Raw genomic sequence first — 14,038 nt, forward strand, 5'->3', positions numbered from 1 at the left:
AGTGTTTGTGAGATGGCGAGGTGAGCTGTGCAGAGCCGAGCCATTCGTGAGACAGCAGAGTGTTTGTGAGACGGCGAGCTGAGCAGAGCTGTTCGTGAGACGTCAGAGTGAAGTGTTCGTGAGACGGCGAGCTGAGCAGAGCTGGTCGTGGTGGAGCGGAGCCATTTGTGAGACAGCGGAGCAGAGCCCTGTGGGGCAGTCAGCTTCAGGACACGTAAGGTGCTCCTTACCTCTTTCCCCCCCACACAGGCACATTTTAGCCAGACTGGGGAGTAACACTCTGGGGCTGGACTTCTTGAACTTTGGGTGATTTGTGGATTGCTGGACTCAAGAGACGTTTGGGTTCTGGGATTCAAGAACCCGAGGAAAAGGATGAGGCCCAATTTGCTGGGGTGGGTCTTTGCTCATGGTTTGGTTAATGAACACTAGTTGTGGTGGTTCCCCAATTTAATGCTGATGTCGTTCACCTCATGTTGTTAAAGATTCTCTGCTACACCGAGACTCTGTGCTTGCGAGAGGGGAAGTATTGCCTCTTTGAGGCGCCCAGGGGGTGTGTAAGATTTTCCCAGGTCACTGGGTGGGGGCTCGAGCCAGTTTTGCATTTGCTTTGATGAGAGGGAACCCCGTGTACTGAACCCAGCCCTTGCTGCTATCAACTTGGCCTGGCAGAAGGGTTACACTTATCTAGTAAGTTTCACTTGTTTGGACTGGCTTTGGGTTGCCACAAGGCTGATGGACAACAGGATTTTCTCTCCTGTGAGGCCAAAGGGCAGAAATCCTGTTGTGGACTGAGATGTTAGGTTTGGTTCGGAGTTGTCATGATCTGACAAAAGAACGAATACAAGTGAAAACGCTTTTTGCAGCCATCAATTTACAAAACAGCCTCAGTACCAATTTGACCAGAAATTCCAGTTGCTCTAGCATTTATTTACTGAAGTAGTAAATGAGCTTCTGCTCAAATGATTCCTGTTCATTTTACATGCCCCTTGTGGGCTCAGAATCATGGAAGGAGATAGAATATGAGGGTTGGAAGGAACCTCAGGAGGTCATCTAGTCCCACCCCCTGCTCAAAGCAGGACCACTCCCCAATTTTTTTCCCAGATCCCAAACAGCCCCCTCAAGGATTGAACTCACAACCCTGGGTTTAGCAGGCCAATGCTCAAACCACTGAGCTATTGCTGGGTTTGAGCTGATCCCTGAGAGACTAAGTGTGAGCCAACATTGTTACTATATGAAATCTAAGTGACAAAGTCTGCGCTTCTCTAGCACCTTGCATTGAGGTTCACTGAATGTTTGCAAGGCGCTCAGTCACAACACCCTTATGAAGTACAGAAGAGAGATTACTGAGATCACTCTGCACGGATATGGATTGCAGAAGTAGTTTAACATCCCATGACCCTGTAGGGCAGTAATAAATACCTGGCTCAATTTCCCAAAAGTGACTTGAGATTTGGGTGCCTCCGTTTCAGTGTTACAAGGGTTGGGGTGATCTTGAGCACCCACTCTCTGAAAACCATTTGAAGTGTCTCAAATCACCTGCCACTTCTAGACACCTTGGTCTTAGCTCTTATAGTTCTAGATGGTTCTAGTTTTTCATCCACAAATTTCAAAACACTTTACAGATGGGGGGGAAAATGAGGCAGAGGGGAGTGACTTGCCCCAGGTCACACAGGCAGACAGTGGGAATACAAGCCAAGTCTGACTGCCAGTCCCTTTGCCTTCGTCATTAGAGGCACTGGGGAAACACATGGATCACATCTTACTGCTGCCTGACATGGCAGCTAATAAAACTAAAACTAAACTGGAAATCCGCATCAGACAGGTCTGATCCCTCTGCAGAAACTGACACACTGAGACTGAGGAGAGCTGAAGTTACTAACTCAGTCCCCAGCCCGTTTAAACACTTTCTCCTTTTATTTCCTCAAGGAGGTTGTCTTAGGTGTGGGGGGGTAATAGCTAATATTCAACAGCCAACTCGCCTCTTCGGGTGCCGGTGCAGTCTCTCCTGTAAGAAGGTGGCTAGGCTGCAATGTGTCCGAGCCCAAGCCCTGGAGGACACTGGGCACTTTCACTAAAGGCGATACAGTGAAATCTTGTGTAAGCGAAGCTTGGTTATCTGGAGGGGGAGGTGGGGGGGGGGGGGGGCAGGGGAATGGGTTAGACCTTGGGTCACCCTGGGTATGTTTGGGGGGGCCCTAAGTGTCTAGGGGGACAGGCCTGGTGGGGTGGGGGTTAGACCCTTGAGTGTGTGTGTGTGTGTGGGGGGGGGGGGATTAGACCCTGGGATGGAATGGGCAGGGTGGACCCCTGAATGTGTGTGGGGGGGTTAGACCCTTGTGGAGGGGGGGCAGGGGGGGTTAGACCCTGGGATGGGATGGGAGGGGTGGACCCCTGAGTGTGTGTGTGGGGGGGCGGTGGACCCATGTGTGTGGGGGGGGGGGGTTAGGCGATGGGATGGGAGGGGCGGGGTGGACCCCTGAGTGTGTGTGGGGGGGTTAGGCGATGGGATGGGAGGGGCGGGGTGGACCCCTGAGTGTGGGGGGGGGTTAGGCCCTGGGATGGGAGGGGCGGGGTGGACCCCTGAGTGTGGGGGGGCAGTGGACCCGTGTGTGTGGGGGGGGGGTTAGGCCCTGGAATGGGATGGGGGGGTGGACCCCTCAGTGTGTGTGTGTGTGTGTGGGGGGGGGTGGTTAGGCCCTGGGATGGGTTGGGCGGGGCGGCCCCGACCCGTGTGTGTGTGTGGTGGGGGGGGGGGTTAGGCATGGCTCCGGGGACAGGCCCGCTCTGGGGGGGGCGGGGCAGGCCCGGCCCGGGCTGTGGCTGCGCGGTCAGGCCAGGCCAAGCCCGGCCCGTCGCGCGCTCAGTCAGGGGCAGGCCCGGCCCGGCCGCGCGCAGCGGGGCCTCCCGGCCGGCAGGCGGCGCTAGCGGCGGGGCGCGGAGTCTCCTCCCGGGGCCGGGCCGGGCCGGCGGCGCGCGGAGCGGCCCCACCCAGCGCGAGCCGAGCCGAGCCGGGCGGGCGGGCAGGATGCTGGCGCTGTTCACCAAGCTGCTGGACTGGTTCCGGGCGCTGTTCTGGAAGGAGGAGATGGAGCTCACGCTGGTGGGGCTGCAGTACTCGGGCAAGACCACCTTCGTCAACGTCATCGCGGTGAGCGGGCCCCGGCCCCGGCCCCGGCCCGGCCGGCTCCGGCCTACAGCCCGCCGGGCCGGGGCGGGGGCTCGTGTCTCTGAGGGGGCGGCCGGCCCGGGCGGGGCTGTCGCGGGGGGGGGGGGGGAGGGGCGGCCGGCCCGCCTGCCTGGGGGGAGGGGCAGGGGGGCGACCCGCCTGGGGGGAGGGGGTTTGCCCGGGGGGGGCGGCCTGCCTGGGGGGAGCGGGGTTTGTGCATTTCTGCAACGTGTGTGCGCGCTTGGGGGGCGGGGGGGGAACCGCCTCTGCTGGGCTGGTGCCCCTGGGCTGTGTGGGGGCATCGCGGGGTGTCACCCGGGCGGGTGTTGCTTTTTTTGGGGGGTGGGGGGGTGACAGCCTACAGAGATACAGACGAGGGGGGGGAGACTGTCTCACCCCCTGTGCGGGATGGTAATTTCATCTCCATCCCCTCCGACCAGTGCCGCCCTTGGCAGGCGAGGGCCGCCGGAAAGCTCTGCCGGCTCTCTGCAGGGTGGGTGTAGTTTTGCTGTGGGGGGTGGTGGTGTGTTGTTTTGTTTTTTTTTTTGTAATTAGTGGGGTTTTCTGTGACTAATTTTTCAATCCAGAGTCCGAGGAAAGAAGCAAAATCCTCGTAACAGAGAATTCCCCAGCTGGAAAGATCTGATTTATTCCAGCCTGGGTGGTGGTTTTCTGTGTAGTCTGCAGTAATGGCTTCGGAGCGTGCATTTTAGGAAGGAGAATAAAGCCTTTGACAGCACGTGGGTAACTAAATGGATAGGGAATATGGATATCCAGTCTGTGCCCATTTAAACTGTCAGGATGGAACTTAGAGCATGTAGCGGGTTATGCAGTTGATTTAGTATGAAATAATCTGTAGGGTTTGATTGTTTTGTTAAACTGGAGCCTGTCCCATTTTCTTCCTTCCTGGAAAGAGGGTTGCAGCCTGACACAGGCCAGAATCACAAGGCGCTTCCTCAGAATGCTAAGTAGTTTGTCAGCAGAGGGAGGTAGAAGGGACTGAAGTGGCTGGGCCAGCCTATTCCCCTCCCCATGTCTTTCAGAAGTCTGACCCATCCTCTCTCAAAAGCCTTTCCTCCTGCCTGGCTGGAGATGGGGATAACTAGGGGCAGAACCAGAATCTGAGTTTACTTGGCTGGAAGCTTGCTTTGTTGTGGCTGCCTGTTTTCATTTTCAAAGTGGATTCACACTATATAACTCTGTCTGCACCAGGAAATATTCTAAATAACACTAGTCATGCCCTACTTCAAAGAGGTTTTTTTAGCCAGTGGAAATAAGACATGGCAATTTCAGTATGGTTTGATGGGGTGCCGCACAGAGGAACTGCAGGTGTATAATGCAATCCTGAGCAAGGTATTTAGGGGTCCTTCATAGCCTTTTGTTGGTGGCTAAGGGTGGGGTAACATATTCTGTTTGTTTCTGTATACAGCCATAGCAACACGAGCTGGCAATGTGGCAAGATGTAAGCTTCTTTTTGGAAGAGCTGCTCTGTCATTGGTAACTGGTTTAACAGTGTGTGCTGGACAGAGCTGTGGGCCTGATGCATGGTACCCACTGCAGGTCTCGATCCGTGCACCCTCTTGATAGTCTGCCATCAGGGTTCACAACCCACTCCCTATTTTCGCTGACTGTGTATCATGCCGTCCAGGGCCTTGTGATATGAATTGTGGTTGGAGGGAAATACCTTGTAGTAACGTAGCTGTACTACGTTGTAGTTGTTCGTGGTGTAACATTAACTGAAATGACTGGAAATGCCAAGGTCTGGGTGGGATAAAGGATGTGGAAGCTTTCACTTCTTGTTGGTTCAGTCCTCTCCCAAATCAGTGGTAGCAATTTAAAGTTGCAGTTATCTGGTGTGTGGTGGTGGTCTGTGTTCACTTCCTAGCAGACATCCTTAAAATTGGCACTCTTGTTGGCAGCCAACGTAGCCAAAGACTGATTGGCCAGAGGGCTTTGACCCCTTTTTTGTGTAGAAACGGTCCTTTCTGTGCCTGGGATGACTCACTGGAGTAAGGAGGAAGAGCTTTCACTGCACTGGATAAACAGAAGGCTTTGGTCTCCAAGGTGGCCATCTGGCATCTTCCCTCCTGGGCATTGCAGCATATGGTGACCCTTTCTGTTAGGGTCCCATGCCCCTGAGCTACGTTAGGCTTCGTAAACAACCAGCTTGAGTGAAATTATCTATTGTTTGCTTGTAATGTAATATTAATTAGACTAGGTTCTTAAATACTCTAACACTCAGGCTGTCCTACCTGAGGCAGCTTGTGCAGGGCAGCTGCAGACATGTGGCCAGAGGGATGCACTGCTAGCTGCTCTGAGTAATAGCACCCAAACGGTGCCAGTTCATCTGCAGGGATGCACCATGCAGCTCCACAAACCCTGGTACAACAGCAAAACTCATCTGGGAGCAAAGACAAACCAGCAAGCTTTGGAAGTCTTGGCTGAAGAAAAGGTCAGCAGTGGGAATGCTGCTCGTATGGAATTGTCCTCACAAGCACACACTTGTGCTTTTGGTAAGAAGGCATCCCCATCTGCCTCTAGGCTTTGTCCTTGCTATGTTTGATTCCCCCAGTGCTTTATTTTGGAGAGGACAGTTTGGTTTCCCTTATTCTTCCTCCATCTTTTCTTGATGGTGAGTGGATGTGGTGCTGTGTTTGGGGAGTCGGTGGCTTCTTTCAGAGTCAACACTAGTCCATGGATCAGTTGTCAGGGGTCAGAATTAAAAAGGCAGCAGCACTACAGGGTCTTGCCTCCTTGATGAGGCTTAGTTTATTGCTGCCACAATGTCTGAGAACTTCATTGTCCTAGGCTGAGAGGTTTCAGAGTAACAGCCGTGTTAGTCTGTATTCACAAAAAGAAAAGGAGTACTTGTGGCACCTTAGAGACTAACCAGTTTATTTGAGCATAAGCTTTCGTGAGCTACAGCTCACTTCATTGGATGCATTCAGTGGAAACTGCAGAAGACATTATATACCAGAGACCATGAAACAATACCTCCTCCCACCCCACTCTTCTGCTGGTAATAGCTTATATAAAGTGATCACTCTCCTTACAATGTGTATGATAATCAAGTTGGGCCATTTCCAGCACAAATCCAGGTTATCATACACATTGTAAGGAGAGTGATCACTTTATATAAGCTATTACCAGCAGGAGAGTGGGGTGGGAGGAGGTATTGTTTCATGGTCTCTGTGTATATAATGTCTTCTGCAGTTTCCACAGTATGCATCCGATGAAGTGAGCTGTAGCTCACGAAAGCTTATGCTCAGATAAATTGGTTAGTCTCTAAGGTGCCACAAGTACTCCTTTTCTTTCTAGGCTGAGAGGAGGCTGATAGACTTAGATCTCTTGCAAGTGCAGCAGTACCTCTGGGGTATGTCTGCTTACTACTTCCTGTATGGTCTGTGCCATGTGTTTTTCTGAGTCAGTTATCTTTAATCTGTAAAGCATTCAATATAGACTGTCTTTTGGGAATAAACAACGTCACGGCACCAGCATGCTTGTTCTGCCCAGTACATAGTTCAGAAAGCTTCTGTAACAATCACAAACGTTTGTTTGGATGTTATAGCTCTTTTCCGAGCCCCCTTGCCCTTAGCAACCATCATATAGAGGAGTGGGGGTCTCCCTTGACACTGGCAATGCAGAAACAGAATACTGTGACTGAGACCAGTTCCTGCCCAGTATTGTGGTGATGTCCACATCAAAGCTACCTTACGCTGTAAGCACCAAATACTTCTCATTCTAAAAATGAATCAGATTATTTGTCTGGTGCTAAAGGTGAACTGAAGAGGAGTTGAGGTTGTGAGGCATAAAGAAGGCTTTAACATCTAAATGTTTAATTTTAGAAATATCAGGAATGTCAAGTCTAGTCTTTGTTTTGGTGGCAATCACCTCTGCTTTCGGAGCGCTCTCAATTACCCATTCTACAAATTATTATTCAGGCATTAGAGTTAAAGGGACATTGTCAACTTGAAATCTACTCAGGCTTGTTTTTAAAAAAACATGAATTAGAAATAATTTGAGGCTACCCTTTTTCTTGAGTCCCTCTGCTAATGTTTGTGGTCTGAAAGTGTCCTGTTTAACTATAAAATATTTACCCACACAATCAGGAAAACAGACTACCTATGGTGCTGTCAAATAGGGAGCCTTTCTATGCCCTATTATGGGATTCTTAGAAGTTTACTTTTAACAATAGCAAGTAAAGAGAAATTTCAGACCTGTGTAAGTTGAAGTGTCCCTTTTTAAATAGGTATAAACAAAACAATTTTAACCAGTCCAAATATAATAATTTCTTCACCTTTCAGTAGTTAGTCAGGTTTCTGTTTTGGTATCTGATGTTATCCAACCAGTTGTTCATGGGCTTCCAGGAAAAACAGGCTAGACAAGACATGAATTTCAAACAAGCAGAACCTCTGAAAAAACCTTTTAGGCTGTCTTTATATACAATAGCCAGTTAAGCACTAGACCATGGCAAAGCAGGAAGCAAGAGCTGTAAGATGACTGTACAGCTCTTATCCTCCCCCCCACGCTTCCAGCTCTGTTTTGGGGGTTTGTGATGGCCTTAGTTATGGCATGGGAAACCCATGCTGCTGAGCTTGGTTGTGTCTTACCAGATAAGTAAACGAGGAAACAATTTCTTGCTTTTGTTTTATAATGTGTATATTTATAAGTGAAGTCTAAACATCTTTTTAAAGAACTTTTTAAACCTTTAGGGCCAGATGGAAAGTACCTCAGTGAAGCAGTCTGCACTGGGAATTTAGAGTCGCTACATCTCTCTGGGGGTGTGAAAAATTCACAGCCCTGAGAGATGTAACTATGCTGACTTAGCCCCCAGTGTAGACAGTGCAAGGGCGATGAAAGAACCCCTCCTGTCGGCGTAAGTAGTGTCTACATTGAAGCGTGACAGCGGTGCAGCTGCAGTGTTTTAAGTGTATATGTACCTGGGACTGCAACTATCAAATGAGATCTTGTCTGCAAGATGGCTGCCAGCAAGCAGGCAGCTCCAGAATAGTCATTGTAATTAAATCCTTAATTGTTCAAGTCACATCTGAAGTGTGTGGGTTGGGAAGGCAGTAGAGACCTGAGGCCGGCAAGATTTTTTGATTGGTTTTGTCTCCCAACAGGTGAAAAACTTGCTCAGCAACAATGGCTGTTAGAGTAGAAATGCTGAAAGAAGGGACAGCAGTGTGGTGACGAAGGCACAGAGTTTTTGGGAGGGAAAACAATGTCCTTTTCAGATCAGACTCTTTGATGCTGTTAAATTTTGTGAATTAAAGTAGAAATTCAAAAACCGCTTTACATAAACAACCTGAACTCTGTTTCCTTATATGACCCTTGTATTTCTACCCTCCGTCTTGAAGAGCTCTTTCCAGATGCTATCAGGACATTTCAGGTATATCATGAGTAGTGAGCTGAGATCATCAATTATGCACAAGGTGCTGATTTTCTGTTATGTCCAGTCCCCCACCCCCTGACTTGTCTGGTTTTTTCCACATGTTGCAGCTTGTTATAATATATAATAAAGTAAACATATGGGAACTTATACCATTAAAAGTGTTATCCAGTAGAACCTGAAGAGTTATGAACACACCAGTCAACCACACACCTCATTTGGAACCAGAGGTATGCAATCAGACAGCAGCAGAGACAGACAGACACACACACAGCAAATATAGTGCAATACTGTGTTAAACATAAACTACTAAAAAAAAAAAAAATTGACAAGATAAGGAAACTGTTTTCCATTTAAATTAAGATGGTTAAAAGCAGCACTTTTTCCTGCACAGTAAAGTTCCAAAGCTGTATTAAGTCAGTGTTCAGTTGTAAACTTTTGAAAGAACAACCTCCCTTCCCGAGGTGTTTGTAACTCTGAGGTTCTACTGTAGTAGCGTTCAAATCATATACTCTACACTCTGATTTAAGGTCGTTACGCGCTCTGCTGGTGAACAGTTTTACAAACAGTCATGGATGCTAGTGGAGCTTATAACGTCCTTACAGTGGAGTAGTTCAGCTGTTTGAACTCGGGCTTATCCACTACAGGTGTGTACCAGCCGAGTTTTTAAAGTCCACTGTACATTTGACAAAATCAATAAAGTGGCTTGAATGGTGGTTTGGACGTTCCAAATTCCATGGCAAGTATCTCTTAAAAATAAGCACCTGACCTTTTTAGGGTCCTGGGCACGAGGTCTTGTCAAGGACTATTAAATAAACCACATTTGAAATTTCTGGGACATGCTGTGTTTGACATGGTGACACACAAGCTGTGGGAAGGTAGCTGTAATTCAGACTTTGAAAATTATTCTGAGCTCTGTACTTCAGAAATGGCTTGTCTTATTCACCTTCTATATTGCCAAAAATCTCTTCTGACCCAGACCACACAAGTGAAGTTTGAAATGTAAAGCTCTCTGATGGAGTAAGGACCCAAATCAGATTTACAGTGGGAAAACTAGTCCCAACTTTTAATTACATGGTCAGTACTGTGATTCCATAATACTGGAAGGTTATAATTCTATGTAAAGAAGGGATTATGACAAAATGGCTCTTGAATATGGAGCTTCTTGGGATAAGAACTGGAGAATAGGCCTTGAAGAATTTTCCCAAACTGGCAACTGTGGGGGATAGACCAGAGTCATTCTTTAGGCTTTCCTAAGGTCTTGCCTACCTTAGGATTTTAGTCCGGGGCACAGCTGCACCAATGGAAGCCATTAGTGAACAGTTGCATCTTATCCGATTTCAAGGCCATAGTTGGTCTTTTGTGGCAGCTCAGACGGGTGGAGCTGTCTTCCTTTCCAGCAGGTGGAGACAGAAGGCAGGTACTCCTCAGCTGTCTTCTGTGTCCAGCAGGTGGAAGGTTTGCTGGCAGCTCCTGTGATGTTAAGAAGCCCTGCTCTAGCCCAGCTGGAGTGGAAAGGGTGCATTCCACCTCCAAATATAGACTATTCTTTGCCACAGTATCTGTCTTTCCTTGCCTAGCTGGGGGGAGTTGAGGTTCAAAGAAGTATGTGTAAAGAAGGTCTGAAAGGTTTTGCAAAACAAATTCTGATTGGCTTTCATAAGAAATCCAAGTCTTGCCTACTCTGTTTTCCTTGGAGAGACTGTGGACAATTGGAAAACTAGCAGACTTGGCAACAGATACACAAGTAAAATTTGATTGAGGGGGATTTAACTTGTCTTCAGACCTTAAAAGATGCTCAAATGCATAAGACACACTTGGAAGAAAAAGGGTTAGGTTTTTTGTTAAAGCTTCAACCCTTCTTTCAATTAAGGGCTGAGAAATTTTCCAGTTTACGTTAATGTGTCCTCCAAGGGAGATCTCTAGCACAAACTCTTCTTCTTCAACTGCTGGAGGCATTGACGCAACATGGAACGATGGGATTTCAGCATCTGGAGCTTGGTATTTTTACCACAGGGCTCAGTGTCATAGATTCCACGGTAAGACAGGGACCAGTCTAGCCTGACCACCTGCATAACACAGGCCAGGGAACTTCCCCACATTTGAATAGTCTCTTTTCATTAAAATGGGCTCATGTGTGGGCCGCTTGAATGGCTGTTCATGACCTTCTCTTGTTGCTGGAAACCCTGTGTAGAGCCACCTTAGACTACGGTAAGGTTGACCGTCATGTGTAATGTTTTCTTTTCGTAAATTACTGGTGGGTTGAGGCCTATATCTGGACTTCCCTGATCCCACACTTGAAGAACAGTGTTGCTCAGCTGTATCTGGAGATCTCAAAATACCTTAAAAGTTTGAGATTTTAGATTGCAAGAAAATCCCCCAAACTGCACTCCAGACCATTCCAGACAACAAAACGAGCTGCTGTACAAATTGTGTCCCTCTTTCTTGTGTGTTTCCAATAAGGGGTGAATAGGTAACAGTGATGTTCAATATCATTAGGCATCAGGATTAACACCCCAGTTATTTGATTCGAATAAGAGAAGTTTGCACCTGTGAGCTGCTGTTTCAGGTCATCAGCGGACATCAGACAACTGCAGCGGCTCCCATTTTGAAATCTTATCTTTGCAATCAGGTGGCTAGTGATCTTTTAAAATGAAACTTGAATTCACTGTCTTGCCTCACTGCAGTGAGCCCACCCAATTTGATGTCAGCTAATTACATACATTAGTTGCAATGCCCATAAATAATAATCTCGTTATGCAAAAAGAAATTTTTAGCAGGGAGTTCAAATGACCCGGTCAATACGTGGGTCAGTGGCAGAGTTCAGCTAGAAGCCAGAATTCCTGAGTCCAAGTCTCCCTTCTCTAATTGCTGAGTCATACACCCTCCATGTTCTGAGGCGGGTTAATGTGCAATGCACCTAAATCTGAAGTTTTCAGATTCTCATTTGTATGCCTTGGCGCAGCCCTGCACAGGGATAATGGCAGGAATAGGCAAGTGTAAGCAGTCTAGACGGGATCTTGAATTGAACCCAAATAATGCATTTTGCTCAAACTATTCTGCCCATGTTGTGTTTTTCACGGGTAAAGGGGGAAGCTCCCTGCACTGATATCCAAAGGTATCTATGAAGTAGGATAAAAGGGTTTTTTTATACGTTAGCTGAGGAAAAAACCCTTTTATCCTGTTCTGGAGACACCCTGAGAGGGCGGTCCCCAGTCTCTCCCACTAATAACAAATAATATAGATATTTTAACAGTGTCAGCTTTCCTTAATTAAACAAAGTTCTAACTTGTTTGTGAAATCCCAGAAAAGTGCAAACATCAACAGCTGTAATCTTGGCCAGTGAAATTAGTGCTGCATTTTGAACTAAGGATTCAGAAGAGGGCCATAAGGATGTGACAAGCTGAATTTGGGCCATGGGTCTCTACCTCTACCTCCTGGAATCTTCCTTGCAGCGCATTTGTGCCTCCTTGTCCAGGGGTGGCAGGCTTGTAGAAATTTTGGTGGTGCCCAAACTCTGCCCCCCACCTGTCCAAAGCTCTGGGAGGGAGTTTGGCTGGGGGAGGCGGTCTGGGGTGCAGGCCCTAGGCTAGGGGAGGAGGTCTGGGGTGCAGGTTTTGGGAGGGAGTGCAGGGGTGAGGGCTGTGGCTGCAGATGAGGGGTTTGGGGTGTGGGAGGGGCTCAGGGCAGGTGTAGGGGGTGAGGGCTCTGTCGGGCTGGAGAGGCTCAGGGCTAGGGCAGAGGGTTGGGGGATGAGGGCTCTGTCTGGGGCTGGAGAGGCTCAGGGCTCGGGCAGAGGGTTGAGGGTGCGGTGGGGGGGTGAAAGCTCTGGCTGGGGGTGTGGGCTCTGGGGTGGGGCAGGGCTGGAGATGAGTTTGGGGTGCAGTCAGGCTGCTCCGGGACAGGGGCCAGAGAGTAGGACTCCCCCCAGCTCTTTCTCTGCTGGCAGCAGCGAGCTCTGGGGGAGGAGCCCTCCTTTCCCGCCCCCCCCCCCAGCAGCACACTCACCCCCACCACTGTCACTGCATGTGCTCCTAGGGCCCCCCTCAGGTCTAAGAATCTCCCTCACCTGCTGAGGGGTGCTGCGTGCGCCCCATCCCCTGTTGTTGCCCCTGACTGTAGCTTCACTGGGGGTGAGGGATGGGGTTGTCTCCTTGCCCAACATGGGGCAGGAGTGGTGACTGGGGGGGAGGGGGGGCTCTGTGCTGGTGGAGGGTCCTGCTGGAAAAGGGAAGGGTCTGAGGTGGAAGGGCAGGCTCAGTCAGTCTGCCCTGGCAGTCGAGATTTGGAGGGGGGGCACTAGGACCCTGTGGCAGCAGTTGCTGCAGGGAGGCAGCATGGAGCTTCACAGAAGAGGCAGGGACCTCTGCTCCAGGGCCCAGGGAGGCGTGCGGCGGGGGCTGGGGGCAGCAAGTAGGGGCTGGGGGACACTTGGGGGAGGTGCAGGGAGGAGGCAGGTGGGGCCGGGGGGGACACCCGGACCCAAATATTGATGGAGCTGGGCCCCTGGGCTCTGTATATTGCTGGTGCTAAGGCACCACTTGGAGATATAACTCGCCGCCCCTGTCCTTGTCTCTCCCAGTGTCCCTTGCTCGATGCTTCAGTTACACACTTGCTGCCCCTCTCCTTTCTGCTGTATCTGATCCTTACTGTCTTCTGGCTCTCCATCAGAGAGCATGAGCTGCTAGGGTAGGTGGGTGAGGATGGCGTGCCATTGGCTGCTTTCTGCAGCCGGGCTCCAGGTGCTCCTGTGGGCATGCTGAAAGTTGCAAAGAGCAGGGAGGAAGGTAGGCAAGTGACTTGTCCAGGAGCAACCTGCCATTTACTCATAGCCTCAGTAGTGAATTTGTACTGGTCGCAGGGCTGTATCAGAGCTTTTCCTGCTGTCCCCTCAGTTTTTTCCCTTTCTGTCCTTTTCCTTGCATTGTCTGCTCCTCTGTCCCCTGCTGGACTAGACTGGTTTCCCACCCTTCATCCGGGTTGAAAAGCCTTGAATTAGGGAGACTTGAAAATGAATGAAATTTGAAGTCTCATTTAAACAAACAATGGAGCTCTTGAGCGTGGAGACAAGGCCTGTGACCGGCATATAAAGAAGTGTGAGACACCTGAGAAAACGAACACTGCTTGCTTGTAAAGTAACCCACTGCTTCTCTAACTTTGTCAGATTCTCTCAAGGCCCAACATCCTCCCATCAGTCCAGTCTCTCATTCTTGTTTCTTCATTTTTCTCATTCTGTGGAGCACAGTGGGGGGAAAAAATACCAGTTAACTTAAAGCAGAACTCCATTCTTTGTAAAATGACACGTACATGTTGAAATTTACCTTAATGTAAGGTTTAAATCTGCTGGCTTTCTCTTTCAACTTGTATCCAGAACATGTTTCTCTCTCCTAATTGCCCTCACTTACTAGAAATGGCATTAAGTAGAAATGTTAAAGCTTCTACAGGTATTTCTTAATATCTGCTTTAATTTTATTTATCTT

The 14,038-nt window shown here is 49.1% G+C and overlaps 1 protein-coding gene across 1 annotated transcript in view; it reads left to right on the forward strand.

Moving 5' to 3' along the window:
* Positions 1-2,953: 2,953 nt before the first annotated feature.
* ARL8A (ADP ribosylation factor like GTPase 8A) overlaps positions 2,954-14,038 on the forward strand; it is a 40,977-nt gene continuing 29,892 nt past the window's right edge. Inside the window, exon 1 of the mRNA XM_037884870.2 lies at positions 2,954-3,148. Within this exon, the coding sequence (XP_037740798.1) occupies positions 3,026-3,148 (123 nt within the window). The 5' untranslated portion in view covers positions 2,954-3,025. The remainder of the gene's footprint in view (positions 3,149-14,038) is intronic.

The sequence above is a fragment of the Chelonia mydas genome, chromosome 21 (genome assembly GCF_015237465.2).
Source record: "Chelonia mydas isolate rCheMyd1 chromosome 21, rCheMyd1.pri.v2, whole genome shotgun sequence".
NCBI classification, from domain to species: Eukaryota; Metazoa; Chordata; order Testudines; family Cheloniidae; genus Chelonia; species Chelonia mydas.